Genomic DNA, 20,347 nt, shown 5'->3' on the forward strand with positions numbered 1-20,347 from the left:
AATAGATCAATTGTAGTTACAGCCATAAACCTATTTTGGGATGTGTAAAATGAAAATAAGAACTGAAAAGTCGTTTTTATACATGTCATTTGTTCTTACGAATGAAGGACATGCAAAAATGTGGCTAGTAAAAATAAGTTTATAGACAAATAAAAACATATTGAGCTAATAACATATTAAGTTATATAATATACACTACAGAAAATTTAATCAAAATATTTTTAAGACATCATGAATTTATCTTTATTCATATTCCATTTATAATCCATCATTATAAACATTTTGAACCTTTCAAAACATCTTTTTTTGACGATTCACTGTCCGTGGTGTTATTTTAGGAATCAAAATTTCATTGAATTTTTGATTCACTGATAATAAAATCCTGAAAATAACCAATGGCTTTTTTTTTCACCATGAAAAGTGTTCGTAGTACATACACCAGGAAGTAGGTGAAAAATCAGCTACAAAATTCCATCTTTACTAATATAAAGTGCAGCTGAATCATTATTTTGCACAATTTATTTGAATAGAAGTTCTTCCCCTTGATATAAAAAATATAATTAGAGGGATTTAAAAAATAAATCCACAGTGATATCACACCATTGTGAGAGAGACAATGTTCAAATTGCATCTCAAAATTACCCTATTGTTATTTCGAAACCAAACTCGCATAAAAAAATACACTCTTTTCTCCTTAAAACAAGTCGGAAGTTACATGAACTATATATTTTTAATAAAAGCTACAATTCAAATTTTAATTTTATCCATTTTAGGTGTCTTAATCGTGATCACCCAGGGAAAATTTTAGCCAACTTATGCCTTTCTCTTCTTCTTATGAATGTTACATTCTTGCTCGAAGCGCTGAACCCTGAGATTGGTGGGAAAACATGCGCAGCGGTGGCTGTTTTGCTGCATTATTTCGTTCTAACATCACTATCTTGGATGTGTGTGGAGGCTATCAACATGTACCAACTGCTAGTTCACGTTTTTGCATCATCCGAAACACGCTTCATGTTGAAGAGATGTGTCTTTGCCTGGGGTAAGCAACCATTTTTATTCCTAACACTGCAACTTAATGATCGTTATCTTAAAAACACTTTAACGAACAAGCTGGAATATACCAAGTTTGATTACTTTTATTCAAAAATTAAATTTTTCTTTTTCAAACATTAATTTACACAAATTGTTACAGCATTTTTATTATAACAATTTGATTTTTTTCTCTTTGAGTTGAAGGAAATTCGTGAATTTTGACCAAATTCTTTTTGGGAAATCTAGACAAAATAGTTTAGATTTTTCGCTTTTTCTTTCCTTTTTCACTTTTCATTGTCAAAATATTTTTAGCTAAAATAACAAAATCTGTAAAATAAATAAAACCTAGCTTTAAAGGTAAACATTTCCAAAATACTACAAGTCAGAATTCAAAATCGAATAAAAGCACAATAAATAAGATTAGAAATACCTGATGAGTATAAAAATGATAAAGTATGTGAAGTGATACTGGCTATAAAAATAGGTTTCCTCAACAATAGAAAGGGACAAATAAAATCAATCAATCATTCAATAAAATCAAGACAATAATCGTCAAATGTTAATATCAAATTTCAATTCCTACTTTTCAGGTACTCCTCTGATAATTGTGGTTCTTACTGCATCATTCAGATTAAGTGCCTATTTTGAAGGACTGCAACAGTGAGTAGTTATTTTCTGTATGCTATTTTTTTTATTTAAAGTGTTAGAAACTAAAGTGAATTAAATACTATTTGAAGAGCAAAGTCTTAAAATTGATGGGAAGAAATAGTTGAACATTTTAATGATCATGTTCGCATGTTAAATGCCAATTGAAATTTACATCGATAGCTCATAATTATAATACATTTGTTGAATATCTGTTTTTTGCACATTTTCCGTCATACCATAATTCTAGTTTTAAGGTTTTTAATAATTTTTTTGGAGTCGAATGGCAATAGAGCATTATTTAATCATTTTAGGTTTCCATTATTAATTCAAATCTTATTAAAAATTATATTGATTTTCTTAAAATTTATTATGTATTTAGTTATATTTTCAAATTCTTTTTCATTTTTTTTGAAATATTGTTTTTAATACTTAATTTAATAAACACGTAATTATCAGCTTATTACATGATTAATATGGTGCAGGCTTATGAACTTCGAATTTTTCAGAGTTCCATGCTTTTAACATCACAAGAATATTAAATGAAAACTCTTGAAAATTGTATTTTTCTTTGCTTTATAAGAGCCAAAATCGAAAAATAACGTATTAAAAAAGGCTTCAAATAGTTGGTCATAGTTTAAGGTTTAAGATGACAGTTCAAGACGCAGTTACGTCTTAGGATTATTATGTCGCCTGAAATCATTTCAGTGCTCTGTAGCTTCATACAATAAGTTCAAAAACAAGAAATGATATTTTGAAGGGCTGAAAAATTCTCATTGAAGCAACTATTTATTAGAATATGAAGAGCATAAAAAGGGGAAACCTTTCCTGTGCAACATATGGATTTTTTTTTCTTAAATTCCTGAAGAGTGCATTATACAGGGTTTATCAAAAACCTTGACTGCGGCTTTTATTCCTGAAATACTGATCATAGACATATGCGGACCTCGTACAAAAAAATTCCCAGTGAATAAATTGTGCCGCATCCTCTAATAAGGTCATGCACGAAATTTCAGTATTTTATTACAAAAAGTCTCAAAGATATGAAACCACATAAATGCTGACTTAAACCACTTTTCGATGCCTGGTATGAGTTCGCAAGGAGACAAAAACCACGTCGGATGTTCGTGTTTTAGGGGCCGTACACAAATTAACAAAGAAAGTAATGATTGAATAAATAACATTTTTTCTATATATTGGTTCAAAAGTATTAAAAATGTGTAGAAATAACAACTTAAAGGAAAGATTACATAAGAATTTTTACAAGTTCACTGACTGTGCTATTTTTAAGTTATATTCTGTAATTCATGATATAAAATTTTAAAGTATTTTTCAGGAGGCATAGATTTTAAAATTTGTATTTAAAACTAAAGATATGAAGCATATTTAATTTTCTTGTGATGCATTCCTGCGTCACGTCATCTGCACGGAAACTAAAAACATTTGCATTTTCATTTGTGATTGATCTTTCTCTAACTTTGTTTTAACATTTCTTTGAGAATTCATGATGAAATTCTGTACATAATCTTATTAGAGGATGGGGCATATTTTACTCACTGGGAATTTTCCTATACAGAGTCCGTATAAAAATTTAAATTTTGTATTTTTTAAAGTTTAATCCCTTGAAAATTTTAATCGATTTCATAACATTTTGCATCTTTTTTTACGCAACTTTGTAATTTATAGCATATGTCTACGATCTATATTTAAAGAATAAAAGCCGCGGTCAAGGTTTTTGAGACACCCTGTATAACAGCATAATTTGATGATGTAGTGTGAAGGGCATCATTTATATATTTTTCACTTCGCATAAAGACAAGCTAAATTAATGAATTTTGTAATGCTGTGTTTTTGAATTAACGTATATACAGATGTACAGACAAGCATTGAACCCCGTTGGTCCATTTGGTTCAAATTTCTACAGATCACCAAATTTGACGATTAACCATATGCCATGTTTCATTAATCCTTAATTTACCATATGCCAACATGAGGGAGACATAATTCACAAAATAGTTTTTCGGACTCTAAGAGATATCTTTCTTCGTATACGAGAAAATTAAAAGAACTACGGGCATTCTTTTTTTACTCGTAATTTTTTTTTCTTCCAGGTAATATTAATTTATAGAAGCTCTTCTAGCTTTTTGTGTTTCTTTTGAAATTGGACTTTTACAGCACAATAAACACTTTTAAATCTAAAATTCAAGACATAAGCTCAGAAAATCAGTTTTTGAAACATAATCTTGCAAACATTCGTTTAGAAATCAGTTTTTTTTTCTCTTTAAATTGAGCGGAAAAACAGAAATTTTAAAAATCTAGTTTTGGGGCTTTTTATAAATGCCAAACCTTGTTTGACAGAATGCTGGCTTCGCAAGGGATTTCAAATTAATATTAAATTTTCTTTCTTTAAACTATTAATTTTCCTTCTTAGAGGAATACCTTAACTCATTGTGGAAGGATCTCGAGTTAATAATTCAACATGAAAAATTCACGAAAGCTCAAGTTATCTCGTGATCCGTCCTCAATTTTTCATCAATTTTTTAAACTTAAAGATAAAAAAAAATGGTCCATCTTCAAGCTTCCAGTAAATTTTTATCTGATAACAATGTTTTGTTTTTCATTAATAACATTGTAAATATGTTTGCAAGTTTTCATTTAATACAACGATTTTTTTTTCAGTTGTATGCTGTCACCACTTAATTCATGGATATATTATTGCGCATTTTTAGCACCATCTTGCCTTATCCTTGCAGTGAACTTCACAGTCTTCGTACTGGTATCCAGAGTAATTTTCACTCCTAGATTGACCACAAAAACATCCAACAATCCAAGTTCTCTAGTTACTGCTGCTCAAGTTCGTGGAGCATTCACCGTCATGATTCTGCTTGGAGTCACATGGGTCTTTGGTACAATGGCATTTGGGGAAATGAAGCTAATTTTCCAATACGCTTTCTGCATTTCAAATTCATTACAAGGCTTTTTGATTTTCCTGGTTCGTTGCCTTCTTTATCCCGAAGCCCGAAATGCTTGGTTTTATCTTTTCAAAACTGGTAAGTTTAAAAAGCATCGAGGTGTTGTACCACCTGGCACGGTGAGCTTTTCGAACTCTCAAGTCTGTAAGAATGCTGCGTCATCAACAAGCCAATCCTCAGCAAGAAATGATTTTAGCGAAGATTCTCCAAATATTGCTTTGGATTCAAGCCTCTTCAACAGGTAAAAATCAGCATGTAGAACAGATTTAAATAGGTCTTAAAGAGTCTGGATGTCTTGTATAATATTCATACACATTAACTTAATTATATGTATAAGAAAATCAATATTTGTGTGGTGTTGCATTAGATTATATTCTTTTCAATGGGTGAAGTTTGTAGTTCAAGCATAGAAATGTTTTATACAAGATGATAAAACATTTTGCTGTCTTTCTTCAAACTATTCGTTTTTTTCTCTTAATCATTATGCATTCTACAAAAGACCAATAATTAAACGGGAAAATCTCTTTATTCAATCAAATGAATTTCATACTTTGTTAAAACAACGAAAAAATATTAAACAATTTTAAAATATCATTATTTAATACATATTATCGTATCTGCCATTTGAAAAATCTCAAAGTATCAAATTTAGAGTTAAATTTATGGATAATAAAAATAATGGGAGCATTATCTCCTATTTTTAATAACAAATGTTTCTTCGTTATGATGAAAGTAGAAATGAGTTAATCCTTCCTTGCATAAGCAGCCAGGGTGATTTGAATGGAGATCACAGGATACAAGGATTGAGGCTAAGAGGAAGCAAGATTGATGATTTGATTTTTTTTTTTTTAGCACAAACGTCACTATTGGTTAAGCAGCGCCAAACTAATATTGAGCTGCTTATTTAAAATACAAAAATTAATTCTTTAAAAGCAATAGGAAATGCAAAGTCAAAAAGATACCATGTATAAAATAAATGTCACGAATAAAAGAGAACACATGATCAAGGTAAATTTTAACAATTATATCATTCAAATAAGAATAAGTTATTTCGAAATATTTTATTCTTAGAAAGCGGTATTTAGGATTTTCGCATATAAGACACTGGATTGAGAGAGTAGTACTAAATCTTGAGCAAGTTGGTTGGGATCCGATTAAAGAAGGTGCCTATGATTAAAATAAGTACGGCTTAAGTGAAGTCTTGTTAACTTGACACTCTATTGAAGATTGAGAGAGTTAATTTCAAATCCAGAAATAGATGCCTTGATGAAATGTATTTTTTTATTAAGCTGAGAGTCCCATGCACGTTGCCAGAAAAGGAGTAAGTATTGCTTTAGAATTCAATTTGTGTCTTGAAACGGACAGTCTATTATTCGTTTGAGCTGATTATTTATGCTGCAATATTGGTTTTATCATTTCCAGTGATACCAATATGTTCAGGAATCAACAGAGCAAAATGTTAAAATTACAGTTCAACAGTTAAAATATAAATTTATTGTGCCAAGCAACAAAGGATAGGCTTGTTTGGAAGAGTTAGTCGCTTCAACAGAGCTTTATGAATTTGTATAGTCGATTCGCTCTTACAATGATAAAAGAAAATTGTCCTTGCTTGGTAGTCAATGTAGACTTCACAGTTGAGGAAATTTGCGATGCAACTGTGTTGGGAAGTGAGATAGAATAAAGTTTTGAAATGTTTCCAGGATTAATGGCATATTTCTTTCACTGGAGATACCTTTTTGAACATTCTCGGAAGTGTCACAATTGGAAATTCAGTTAAGTCTGATGAAAGAGAAGTATTTCTTGACTGGTGCAGTGGATGGAGGAAAATAATCTGGCGGTTTAATTGGACTAGTTGCTATTGTAATAGTTTCAGAAGTCTTCACATTACAATCAATCGAAATATCAGCTAAGTCCCATTGCGTGGATGTCATAGCAAATATTTTTTGAACAATAGAAGCATAACCACTTCCATAGGTGTAGGTGTTAAGGATTTTACAATTTTCCTCACTTCCAGATAAGAGATTTAGTTTTTGAGTTTAGATGAGATAATTTCTTTTTCTTTTATCCAGGCAAAGCAATTTAGTGAGAATGAAATGTGTTCGTCTCTGCAGTTAATGCTGGAATTGTTGACAATGGTTTGAGTTTTACTATCTGCTTGGAGGCTACAACTTCAGCTGGAAGGTCACCAGATCTGACTTCACCAATGCTTCCAGAATTTCCCTTTTCAACAAAAGGAGAGACAGAAACAAATAAAGCGGCAACAGTTTATGATGGGAAACTGCCTCTCTTGCCTTCGAGGAAAGGGAGAAAGAAGGCAGAAAGCAGCAGGCTTAGGGCTGGATCTGGAAGACAGACCAGTTCACTAGGGTACCTCGGGGTCCTGAAGCTCAGACACGTGATGAAGAAGTGCCCCTGAGTGGCTTCAAAAAATGGATTTAGAACTTTACAAGCAATACGATTTGTAGTGATAGGGTATTTTCTGAACCTGTTCCAAACCTTTCTTTAAAATTTTTCTGCAGTCGAGCAATTTTTATTCCACCAAAGTTTATGCAATCTTAGTAAGTTTTCAGAGGACTTCAGAAGGCTATTTTTGTACTCTTAATCATATATTTTGTCATAGAATCTCCAGCTTTATTTATATCTGGCTATTTTACTATATCTTGTTTGAGTTCTAAAAAGATGCCAGTTGGCTTTATAAGACAGTTTAGAACAGCTGAAATCTGGTTTTGAATATTTTAAAATAATGAAAAAATAGCCATTATTAAATAGGTCATCTAAAGCTGAGAAATCCCGATACGAGTTCAGTAAGGCAAACATATGGCAAGATCAATGATATAAAAAGTTTTACTCCCATGATGAAAGTAAATACAATGGAATCATTTAATAGACAAAGAGAATTATCACGTGTCTTTCAATCTGTCGACCCCCTCAGAGGCGAACTTTCTTCAGGTGTGAAAGGCTTCACAACCCCGAGCTGCCCTAGTGATCTGATCTGCCTTTCAGATTCACCTACCCTCAATCTGCTGCTTTGAGCTTTATTTCTTCCTTCCCTCGACGGCAAACGAGGGAACTCTCCGAGATAAGCTGTCGCCACTCTGCTTGCTTCTTGCTTCTCATAGACAGCCAAAAAAAAAAAAAAAAAAAAAAAACGTGTTGGCCATGCGTTGCAACCCATTAGATGGGTGGTGCAATGTTGTCCCCGCTATATCAATTGGCTGGTAGCTAGCCACCTGATTGTTTAGTCTGCTAGGGATCAAGCGAAGGGATCACTTCTTGGGCTTGGCGTTAAGGGTGGTCACTGACCCCTGGGGTGACTCCCAGCGTATAGGCTCCGGCTAGCATTAAAGTGGAGGTCGAGGCCGGGAATGGCCTTCCCTTGTTGCGCTCCTTGGTATTCGGTGCGATCGAGCCTGAACTCAATACCATATAGGGCCTAAAAAGAAATCTCCCTTTAGTGGGCATAATTTTGTTCCGAATAGAACTATTGATCGATGTTTCGACACATTTTTTATCATTAATGCATTTCTGCACAAAAGGAAACTTTTGACACCGTTTCTCCATTCTTAGTACAAAAAGTAATCTCATTAAATTTTGAAAATAAAGTCACTCTGTACATTCCTAGAACTGTCACTCCTCACACCACTCTTAACTTTTCAAAAGGTGTTATAACATATGGATAACTGTTTAACGACACCATAGAGCATAAAAAGCAGGAATTAAAAAGTCAAGGAGTGACTTATGTTCGTCAATTCTTCCCTCTTCAATGAAACATTGCATCAGATGAAACCAGCAGCTATTTCTAAACATGTTAAAGAGAGGGGACAAATCGACAAAGAAATTAAAATTGATGTAAATCATCATCATTCTTCACCTAATAGTGATACTTTTTTATCATTAACTACTTCGGCTTCTGATTTTTCAGACGTGGATATGGAAGCTTCTCCAACTCAGAGTGGTTTAGCAAGGGTAGAGAGTGATACTATCACACACGGGAATTCTGAAAAACGCCCAAATATTCAATGATTAATTTCGCCTCTTGGAACTGTCGAGGTTTCAGAACAAAAATTGACGGTGTTAAATCAATTATCAATGACATCCATCCGGTTTAGTTTTCTCTTCTAGAGACATTTTTAACCCCCGTAATTTCTGAAAAAGTGCGTGGATACAACTGTGTGCGGAAAGATTTTGACAATAGAATACCCGCTCCATCAGGAGTAAAATTAACTCGGCTCCGAATCGGTCACACTCACTTCAGTCATAAACATCTTTTATTTGGTGAACCATGTCCAACTTGTGCGCTATGCCATACAGTTTTAAGTGTACATCATCGGTTAAGGATAAGTTTGTCTTTTAAATTTGTTTATTTATAACATCACATAGAAAGCATTCACAACATATAAACAATAGTAAATTCATACATTACAATATTTGTAAATCCACTTCGTATTTTCCTCTAACGTTCAGCTGTTTTGATTTATCTTTAAAGTACTAAAAATTAGTTATTTCCTTCACTTTGAAAGCTATTTTTGCATTTAATCCAATCTTAAATTTTAAAAATATATTATGTACATAATTTCAAGCTTATTATCTGCTTTTAAACTGAAACTTTAAAACTGCAAAAGTTGGTCAGGTCTTTAAGATGGTTAAAATATTCAAAAGTTTCCTATCATATATATTTATACATCAATGAAAAATTAATGGACAAAGACAATGTAACTCTTCCGATATTGATAATAACTGGTGGGCAAAAAGTTTTTAAAAATTCATTAAACCTGTAAAATTAAGCAAAATAAAAAATGGTTTGCAGATTTAACATCGATAAGTTAGTTGGAAATATGCAAATGAGATAGGTGATTATAAATACTTACGCTCTTGATCCAGAATCTGCTCTCGGTTGCATGCTATGTGAAAAAGATAAAGCTTTGTTGGTGAAGCTGTTTTACCCGAGTTAGGAATCAGCGATTGTTGCACTGTGTAAATTCCGAAAATTGTGAAGAATGGGAAAGGACCTTTAACAGTGGCAGGCCTCATAAAGCTTGTTCAGCGATTTGAGAAAACTGGATACGAGTTCCGGACCACCCAGTCTAATGCAGACACGTTGCCGCCGAAATGGGAACATTAGCTTCCGAAACCGTGGCAGGGACTAGCAGTGCACGAGATGCTGGCAGACGCTTGGGATTACCACCATCCTCGATACGCAATATTCTTCAGGGAAATCTTAATCAGTATTCATACAAATTACAATCTTGCCGTGGACTTTTAGCCTCGGATACTGTAGAGAAAGAAGCATTTGATAGCTGGACTCTCTCCAAAATTGAACAAGATCCCTCCTGGGTTTTTAACATCTTGTAAACAGATTTAGCTTATTTTTCGCTCCATGGCGACGTTAATACACATAGTTGTCGCATCTGGGCGATGTCAAATCCACGAGTGTACGCTGAGAAACCACTGCATTCTCCCAAAGTCACAGTGTGGTGCGAGTTCACAGGTTCCTTCATCATAGGACCCTTCTTCTTTGAAACACAGTGTCCGGTAAATAGATGGAAAACGGTGACAGTAAATGCTCAGTGTTATTTAACGCTTCTGCGCGAAAAGGTTTTTCTCATGTCTGCGCGAAAAAGATGCACTTACTGCTTTTACGTTTATGCAAGACAGAACAACAAGTCACACTGCTATTCCAATCAAGGAATTCCAGATACAGAAGTTCGGGGAAGAGATAATCATTAATAGACGTTGCAAGTTTCCATGGCCTTCTCGGTCACCAAATATTACACCAGAAGACTTTTGGCTATGGAGAAATTTAAAATCCCAGGTGTATCGATCCCGTCCATCCAGTCTGTCGGAAGTGAAAGATTCATTCCACTGAGAGATGTCATGTATACAGCTGGACGTGCTGCATTCAGCCGTTGCTGGATTTGTGACACGCCTGCAATGCGTAATCACTTGTCTGGTGGACATTTTGAGCACATATTGCAATAATAAAGGATTTTATAACATTATTTTTGTTATTTGCATGTCTAATCTTTCACTTATGTATGAAGCGTCACCTATCTGCTGTTTTTTAATTATTTTTTTTCTTACCTAAAAAAAATCCAGTGACTTATCGAAGCTAAATCTGCTAACCGTTTTTTATGAATTTTCAAAGTTTTTACGGACTTTTTGCCTATCCGGTATGTAAAACAGAAATTTTCTAAGGGAAATTCCGTCTACCTGAAACTAAACATGACACCCTACGCTGTTTTAATCCGCTATAGCTTCGAACAATAAATTACACAAAATAAAAGGGGAATGCTTATCTTTTAACTTAAATCAAAAATCAAATTAACTTAACAAAAATCAAAAATTCAATATTGTCAAATACTGTAATATTGAAAAAAAAAATGTCTTTAAAATATAACTTTTTTTTTCATTCCCACAGGAAAGAAAATGCCGAGAATAATGAAAAAGTCCATCGTAATGCACACAGATTGCGAAGTGTATCAATGAACAGTTCTAATCAACAATTGCCTAGCCATCATTCCAATCCCAGGGAATCCAGAATTTCATTTCTGCAAAAGAACCAGAACAGTCCAATCAAAAGAAGCGAGTCTGATCAATATCCTTTTGATTCTGCGTCAACGAGAAGATCAGAATACAATGGCAGTGGATCTACTGGGCCAGTAAAGGTTATTTTCTCAAATTACTTCAATGAAGATGGAACTTTCGGCGACAAAGAATTTCACAAAGATTTCCACTTAAGAAGTAAGAAAGGAAGTAATTATCTTCATGATAAATTTGCCTGTCAGAAAAATAATCCCTTCGCTATAAAACAGAGTTTCAGAGAATTTGCGAATTGCAAAAAGAGACGAAGTGCTTCTTTGGATGTCCCTTCAGACTTGAATGGAAATCAGGATGATGCATCAAACATTTCTACTATGGAAGGTTTGAAATCCTTTTTCGTTAACATGAAATTACGCTCCTCTGAACATGGCAACAAGGATAAACGAAGTCTTTCCTTGGCCGCAACAACACCTAATTCAATGCCTCGAGCGTCTTTAAAAATAGAAAATGGAATGGGTGTTAAAAAGGAGAAATCCAGGCATTACATAGACTTTAAGAAGCGTAATTCAGTTGTTTTTGAGAGAGAAGAAGAAAGTGATGACGAGAACTCTGCTTCGACAGATGTAGAAGATAGCCCAACATCAAGTGTGGGTTTTCAGCATAGTCGAAGAGTCCATCAAAATTCTGTAAGAGAAAACAGTATAAAAGAAAATAATTTGAAAAAATGTTACCCTAAAAGATTTCGATCGGGGGATGGTTTGAGTCCAAAACCCACACCTCCATTTCTTCTTTCACAAAAAGAAAATGGCGGGCATTAAACATTCTTCGTCAATATTGTTTTTCTCAAAACTTGAAGTGACATATACAAGAGAAAACGAGAAAGATTCGTGGCTGGATCTTAAAATTCTCTCTTAGTAGAATTCCATATATATCGAGAAGCTTTGGGAAAGATTGTTTTTAAGAAGCTTTTGAATTGTGGGTCAGTTGGAACCAATTTGTTCCGAAAGAGGAAGGAGGAATTTGTTGAGTACCAATGTTTATGCGCTTAGTTAAATTGGTACTCAAGTAACTACTGAACACATAAAAATTGTTTTAAACTGCATTTTATATATGAAACTGTTGACTGCATGGGATTAAATGCAAGTGCTTTTGTGCAGTTTGAAAAATTACTAAGTTAAGTTTAATCAACGTATTTTTATAGGTTATGGAAGTACGAATGTATCATCTCATCAATGCATTTTACAAGTCTGTCGGGTTACATTTTAACCAGGAGCAACATATGCTCACTCATATTGAGAGAACTCTTTGTACGCTGGGATTGTAAATATTTCAGTGAATCATCATTATTATCACTTATATGTCTTCAAATCTGCTATTGTATTATTCATATCCGTTGTACATCTTTTTTTAATAAAAATTATTATTTGAAAAAATGCATGAATTGTACTATGCCTTTTAAAACTAATTTATTTTATCAAAAAAGAAAGAGCTCCTTTTTTCTTTCATGTTTACAAATGCAAATGATCGTTATATATTAAGAAAATCATCTTCATTAAGAATTTGAATATGCTTCTAAATCCAATCAAGTCATCAATTAAATGAGACGGCAATGGTCTCGTGACGAGGTCGTAGACATTGAGATTCGATTTTTCTACGGAGGTCCATTTATGTAAGCCTGATGCTATATCTGTCGGCGATAATGGAGCTGCAAATTTGATGGTCGGTTTGCTTGCAAAATGTGGTACAGAAAAAAAAGCTTCGAAACGGAATGTTAAATTAATAGTCGTTGGCTAAAGATACGAAACATGTAGGGACATGTACAAATAAAGAATAATGTGGTATATTGGAGAATACTAAACGAAGTATATGTACAAAAAATGAAATGACAATTTATCGGTATGATAACTAACTTGACACAATATTTGATATCAGGTTTCTTTGAATCTTTTTGCAATTTTCAATAATAAACTTTGTTAGATCTTTAAAGCTACATGAGTAGATGTAACATTTGACTGGAATAATCCCTTATTGATAATGAAATTTCAGTGGGAATGGCTCTTTTAAATTGTATTTTAAACAAACCACTTACTAATCTATGTTAATCATCCTTTTCTACTAATACCTTATTCGTCGATTTGTATTAGTTTAAAAAAATATGCGAAATAATATATATTATTTTTATTTCTGACAAACTGTTTAACACCAAATACTCATTGGCCAATGAATTGTTTTACAAACCAAAACTCTTTTCAATAATATCGAGCCTCCAGTAAGACTCCAGTTTTACAAGATATAGTAGAAATATTATGAAATCGATAGTTTTTTTAGATCAGAACGTATTAAACTTTTTCTATTTAGAATTTTATTTTCGTCAGAAAACGTATCTTTTAATATTAAACATAGAACACTGCATAAAAAACAAATCATTAGCAGATAGTAATTCTTGAAAAACAATTATATAATTTAAATAATTTTTCCCACTGACAAATTATTAAAAATTTAAAAAAAAATCATTTACATATGGAACTGCCAAGTAAAAAAGTTGATTTCACGGAAGTCCTCATATTTAGATATCTCTCAATTGGCCAAATGAAATTTTCCAAAAGAATCTTTCGAAGATAACACCTTTTTCCAACGGTAAATAAAGAAGCTGAAATTTTAACATTAAGTTTCAGGATTTGAAGTCCCCCAAACAGGAAAAAAATTACGCATTCTTTTTTTAAATGACATATGTAAATATAGGGTGTTTCAAAAGTCATGAAACAAATTGAAAGGGTGGGTCAAACACAGAGAAACAAGTATTTCTGACAATTGAACAAGGTTAGAACGGCAAAGTTACAGAAGATTCTTTGCAAGATTTAAGTACAAGAAACCAGATACAACAGATTAAAATATAAAACATAGGCGTAGGAGACTGTTAATTCAGATAATGAGTAACTACCCATGTTCTCTCAAGACTTACTTACTTTATTGTCGATACTGGCATTGTATCTAATATTTTTATACAGGCAACTGTTACGAATAATTGAATTTGTGTCATTTACTGTCCAAGAGAATCTTATAGCATTCAATCTAATTTCCCCCCTCCCTTTCATACCATTATTTCTGTGTTCCTGAGTAACGCTTAAAATATACCTAAGGAGTTTTAAATTACTCTGTAAACTATAACTCAAAATTGAAACATCTTTTCAGAGCTTTGTTTGGTGTCGCCGTAAATGCGTGAATGAGAAAGGTTATTAAAGGAAACTGTTTAACATCACATCCACCCTTTCCCAATACGTCCCCCAAACCGTCATATACTACCGAAGAGAATATTCATATTGTCAAAAATTGATATTTATGTAGTGAAAATACAACATTACTCCGACAGAAGTTATCAAGGAGAGCCTTCTAGATAAATAGGATAAAATTTTATAAGAAAATGAGAAAGATTCATTGTTTTTTATGGAAGGGTTTAATAGACTTAGCTACGTTACCTCACAATGGAAATATCCATTAAATACCCTTTCCAATACATTTCACTCTTCAACAACTCAATCATTACCTAAGTTCCAAGTTATTAAAACACATCCTTTATATCCTGTGCATGAACGCACTCGGATAAAATAATCGCAAGATATTTGTTAAATTTGATTCACTAAGGTTCTTTATTATATTAGGATGAACATTATCATATCAGTGGTAATAGGACGAGATTTATGTAATTATGATTTAGTTTTATAAAATTGAACGCAGAATTGTACTCCTCGTAAAAGTCAGAAAAAATATATATTTTTTTTTTTAAATTTTCATTTATTTGGTAAGATATAAATTCCTGAGCGTATGCTGCTGCAGTGGACACAATAGAGAATGCCTCCCTCCAAAATATTATCTATTTCCTTAATATCTACAACAAGCTGTCCCTTTAAATTTAAAAATAAAAAAAGAAAACTCATTTTAGAATAGCCAGACCTTCTCGATTTTATTCCATGGCAGTTTAGTGTTAAATTTTTTTATTTATAGAGTTATCAAAGGATAGCAATGTATTTCTCTGACAACTCCACATGATCAGTCTAGCACATACTTTTGCTTATTTAAAAGGGATAAAATTATTCGCAGCAGGATATCGTCGAAATCTATTTCAGACTTCCGTCGGTTTCTTATCAATGATGTTGTATTCGTCATTCCACCAAGGTTTTCAACGTTTTAGCTCAATCCCTCTGCCCATCATACGGAGCAGCATGAACAAAGGAAGTTCAAAGGGACTCCAGGATCCTATTTTACCCCTAACGGTTAGCGATGCATGGCCAACATGTACGTTTATGTTGAAACAAAAAAAACTATATAAAAACCAACATAATCAGAAATGGAATCTTAATACAAATCAGAAAATAAGGGAAATTAGAAATTAAACAAAAGAATTAATTTCTAGGGCAATCCAGGATGCAACACCCATATTTACCAAAGACAGCAAACCCCTTAGGATAAGAATAAATCCCTGGATACCTAGGGGTTGGGATATCTACATCCATTTTATAGAAAGTGTATCTCTAAGGGGGGGGGTAGCTGTTATGTTTAATTGAAGAAGCTTTATTCGAAAAAATTAATGTGGACCTTATTAGATGATTTGTTGGTTGGCAGGGTTTACTGGAGCAAAAGTCATATTTGGTTATGCTGCGCCAAGCATATGGTGGATATATAGGATCACAGTATCATATAAAATGGTATATAAAATTATAAAACTTATTCCTTTAAGTACATGAAACATTATAAATCTAAAATACTTGGTTAAAATTTTAGTCAACATAAAAAAAGACAAAGTAAGTAAAAATGGTTAAAAAAATGGAACTTATAAAAGAAAAAAAGCTATACAAAAAAAATCAATAATAGAGAAGAAGACCTATTTTTGTTTATATTTCATTAGAATAATAATATGGCAGTGCCTTTTCTCCCGTTTGAGTAGAGTAGAAGGTGGAAGCGAAGTTGACAGACTAACTTCTTCAGGAGTGTCCTGTAAGTTATCAGACACATTATATTCTAGTCATCGTCTTCTGATGCACTAAAAATCATTTCCGCGTCAGTATCAGATTTCCGTAACGGTGGATTGCTGGAGTTTCCCCGAAGGAAGAAGGACTGTCAATAATTGAGACGGTTCAGAGCCAGAAGAAAAAACTGAGGTCGGAGTATTTGCAACAATATTTGTTACACTATACGTTTCAGAATTAGAATATACAGAAGTCACTTTGAAAAGCTTTCTAAGTGAAATTTTAAAAAAGAGATTTTTTTAAATCTGAATTCATCTTAGAAGACACTGAAAGCTGCGAAATTTTCTAGTAATTTGATACTTTATCAATATTTTGTTTTCCGTTATCCTTATTGATCCGAGTGTCTTTTTTAAGTTTTTTTTTTTTTTTCCTTTATTGACGGCTTTTAACTCTGAAAAGTCGAGAAAATCTATTTTAAAATCTTGAATAGTGGATTGAGATGTATTTGTTTCTTTATAAGTACTGGGATTGGATGTTATTATTAAAGATTCTAGACAACTGGGACAGGTTTCTGAAGATATATACGATATTTTAAATTGAGATGAGTCGGAAAGTAGGATTGCAGACAAGATCTGAGTGTTTGTGGCCACTAGTGCTTTTCTTAATGCAAGTGCATAGTTGGTTTCAGGAGCCGGTGTGCAGAACAGGAAAGGGAAAAGGAAGTATGAGAATCTTTGTAATTTATACATTTCTGTGGTGCAGTACACACAGAGCTGCCATGACCAGCTTCAGCATGACGGACTGAAGTGAGGGGGGCCCTGAGGCAGGATTCTTGTGAATGTCCAAAACGCTGGCAATTAACGCTTTGCAAAGGAATTGAAAAATATGGTCTAACTGTCAATTTCATGTACTCCGCTTTAACTGACTATTATTTTAGGAGAATGAAAAATAAGAATTAAATGCCCAGTATCAAAAAGTTCACCTTTTTATTTTTTTACACTGCGCTCGTGAGTAATGCCTGTTGTCTGGAAATCCTTACAAATTTGCTCCACCGGGGCATTCAACACTTCCCCCACAAGCGATCATACACTTAGAAGAGTTAAGACTTGCATGAGGAGTAACGGGAACAGGAATAGTGCTTAGAGAATTTAATTTAATGATTTGTTCAGCTTGCTTACGAGATGCTACCCTTAACAAGACTTGAAACTATCGCTTTTTCAACGGAAAACATTATAAAAGGTATAATTTATTGTTGAAATACATTTCAATATAAAAAATGTTTCAAAGGATTTATTCGATTCGATTGATCATTGTGACAACTACTGAAAACAGAACAGAGTTTTTTTTTTTTTTTTTTTTACCCTATGATAATTATGGAGATTCTGGCCCGATGGCACCGCCCACCACGGTGCCCAAAAAAAGAAGGCAGCCACTGGCTCTGGATATTCGCAGCCTCGGCTCCTAATTTAGTGCTAATCAGTGCCTATACGTTAGGAGTCCCCCCCTGGGGGCAGTGACCACCCTTAAAGTTAAGCACAAGAAGTGACCCCCTTCACTTGATCTCTAGAAGACTGACTACTTCTGTGGTCAGCTACCGCCTACTGATACATCAGAGTGCACCATCCGTCTAATGGGTCGTCATGCACAGCCAACACGTGGGGTTTTGACTGTCCATGAGAAACAAGAAGCAAACAGCGCGGAGGCATCTTCACATGGAGATCTCCCTCGCTTGCCATCGAGGAATGAAAAAAAGAAAAGAAAAAAAAAAAAGCAGCATAGTAAGTGGAGGAGTATCTGAATCCCGTCACACCTGAAGAAAATTTACCCCTGAGGGGATCTTATAATCGGAAATCATTTGAAATTAAGAGAGTCATGAACTTAAAGGTATAAAATGAACTTGACACTGTAGCCAAAAGTCCTTCAATGTTTAATGTATGAAAAACAGAAGAGTCACGGAAACTCTTCTGCGCAATTTGTGATATTTGGCAGGATTTTAAGATAAAGTATTGATTACCAACAGAATAAAGCGAATTTTTTTTTTAATTATAGAATTTCGATGAATCTCAGGATTTCTATTTTCTTATTTCAATTTTGCAATTAGATTTCTTTACCCGGTTGTTTCGGAAGAAATAGAAGATTAACGGTACTAAAATAGTGCAATTTCTAAAATTTCCAATTTTAAAGAAAGTTGTTTATCTTTGCGACTCCATGAACCTCGTGTTCACAAAGAATACGTCATTTGAATATGCATACTTACTGATTTTTGGCGCAACTCAGAAAACAATAAATTTTTCCAACCGATCTACGGTTAAAGTATTGAGAAAAAAATGGGTTTTTTTTTTTCCTTCCAATCTTGAGGTCATGAAAATATTCTTTTCTTTCAATCATGAGGTCATGAAAATATAATGGAGAAAATGCCGTCAAATGTTACAAAAATAAAATTTTGAAACCATTCCGTTGGTAAATAATAACACATAACCCTGCAGTCAGATTTAAAGTGTTGTCAGCCATCAATCTTCAGAGTAATCAATAAACAAGATTCTATAAATTACAGTAAAAAAAATGATACTTTAGTTTTAATGCGGAAATAGCAAGAAGGAATTAATCAAGTGACAAGAAAAACAGTTTTCTCAATGTGCATGTGCCAATTTGAATTCAAAGAATGAAATAATCGTTTGCAATGAAAAACTTCTCAAAAAATAGTAATGAAAGACAAGAAATGTATATAGTTACTATACAGAAATGTTTTACAAATTTAAAAAAAATCACTTTTGGTCCTTGTCATGCATCATAATTTAATACTTTAATTCATTTATAAGAGTATCCACGCATTTTTACAACATAGTAGCCCATGACTTATTGTCTTGCGCAGATTTTTTGTCGTTGTCTTATGATTACATTTTTATCTTATTATCTTTTTTCATTTTTATTTATTTCAAGAGTGTCAAAATCCCATCCCACAAGGAATTTTCTTATGTCCTAGTCAACTAAACAGAATGTAACAAAATTTTTAATTAAAATTTTGTGACTCAATTTTTAAAAATTTTTATTCATGCATAATTATTTATAGAGAATCACACCATTTACCAACGATCGATTATTAATCCTGTTACATCGAAATTTTTAAATCTTAGAAATGATTTTGAAACAAAGTTTAAATTCTTGGAAGAAAAGTTTTCGTCGATATTTCTCTATAGATATATAATCAATATCTAATCATATGAGATGAATTTTATCGAGATACAATGATATTCAAATTTGAAAGAAACATTCAGTGACTCTTAGATGCCCGGATTTTACAAAAATTACTAGTTACATTTGAAAATGATAGAAAGCTGACATATGAAATTATTTCCATCTATTAATAACTAGCCGCCTTTGGCGACCAGCCGGTTCGCCAATCTTAATGCACGTTAAAATTTTAATAATTAAATATTTTGTGGAACTCCCATTTTAATTGCTTCTTCATTAAAATATTTTTTAAACTTTAAATTTTAATAGTCATACTATAATTCACTCATAATATTATAAAGGCCTTCAGCCATAGCGTAATATGTATCTCTCTAATTTTCTGTTAGCTCCCGTAGAATTCATGCTTTAAATTAAAGTGGAAATGATTAAACTGCAATTAATATAATATTTTTTTTTTTTTACTGAAACGAAGCATTTTTTTTAAATATGAGTACTGAAAACAGAGTCGCTGATAATTTAAACCTTATGGGTTAAACCTTTTATAAAAAAAGAATATTTTTCTTAATTTATATAATATCTCAAGAAGTTTTCAACAAAATTTTCTCAGATTATTCATGAACAGACCGATTGACAATGTTTGGTTTAAATGCATCAAACACTAAAAAAATAAACAGAATCGTTTGAAATTATCTGTCGGAAACATATTAAGCTTTCAAAACCAAGTCCGTATCCGTTAAAAATTGTTGTCAACAATCAGAACACAAAGCGCATGCGTGAATTTTCAACGCCAATTATAGTAACGCAAATGCGTGAATTTTCTACTCCAGTTAAGGTAACGCTATGCGGATTAGAAATTTTTAATTTCCTTTATTCTGCTTTATTTTAATTCAAAAGTACTTCAGAATGAATCTGGAAGATCGATTAATTAACAATGTTTAATTTTAAATGCATAAAACATTAAGAAAATAAACAAAATCGTTTGAAATAATCGGCCAAAAATGT

At 32.8% G+C, this 20,347-nt stretch overlaps 1 protein-coding gene across 2 annotated transcripts in view; it reads left to right on the forward strand.

Annotated features, from left to right (window-relative positions):
* Positions 1-12,579, forward strand: part of LOC129960181 (cadherin EGF LAG seven-pass G-type receptor 1-like) — a 152,116-nt gene extending 139,537 nt beyond the window's left edge. For both annotated transcript variants that reach the window (XM_056073389.1, XM_056073390.1), the window contains 4 exons: positions 774-1,039; positions 1,623-1,692; positions 4,357-4,890; positions 11,068-12,579. In XM_056073389.1, coding sequence (XP_055929364.1) covers positions 774-1,039; positions 1,623-1,692; positions 4,357-4,890; positions 11,068-12,007 — 1,810 coding nt within the window. In that variant the 3' untranslated portion in view covers positions 12,008-12,579. The remainder of the gene's footprint in view (positions 1-773; positions 1,040-1,622; positions 1,693-4,356; positions 4,891-11,067) is intronic.
* The last annotated feature ends 7,768 nt before the right edge of the window (positions 12,580-20,347 follow it).

The sequence above is a fragment of the Argiope bruennichi genome, chromosome X2 (genome assembly GCF_947563725.1).
Source record: "Argiope bruennichi chromosome X2, qqArgBrue1.1, whole genome shotgun sequence".
NCBI classification, from domain to species: domain Eukaryota; kingdom Metazoa; phylum Arthropoda; class Arachnida; order Araneae; family Araneidae; genus Argiope; species Argiope bruennichi.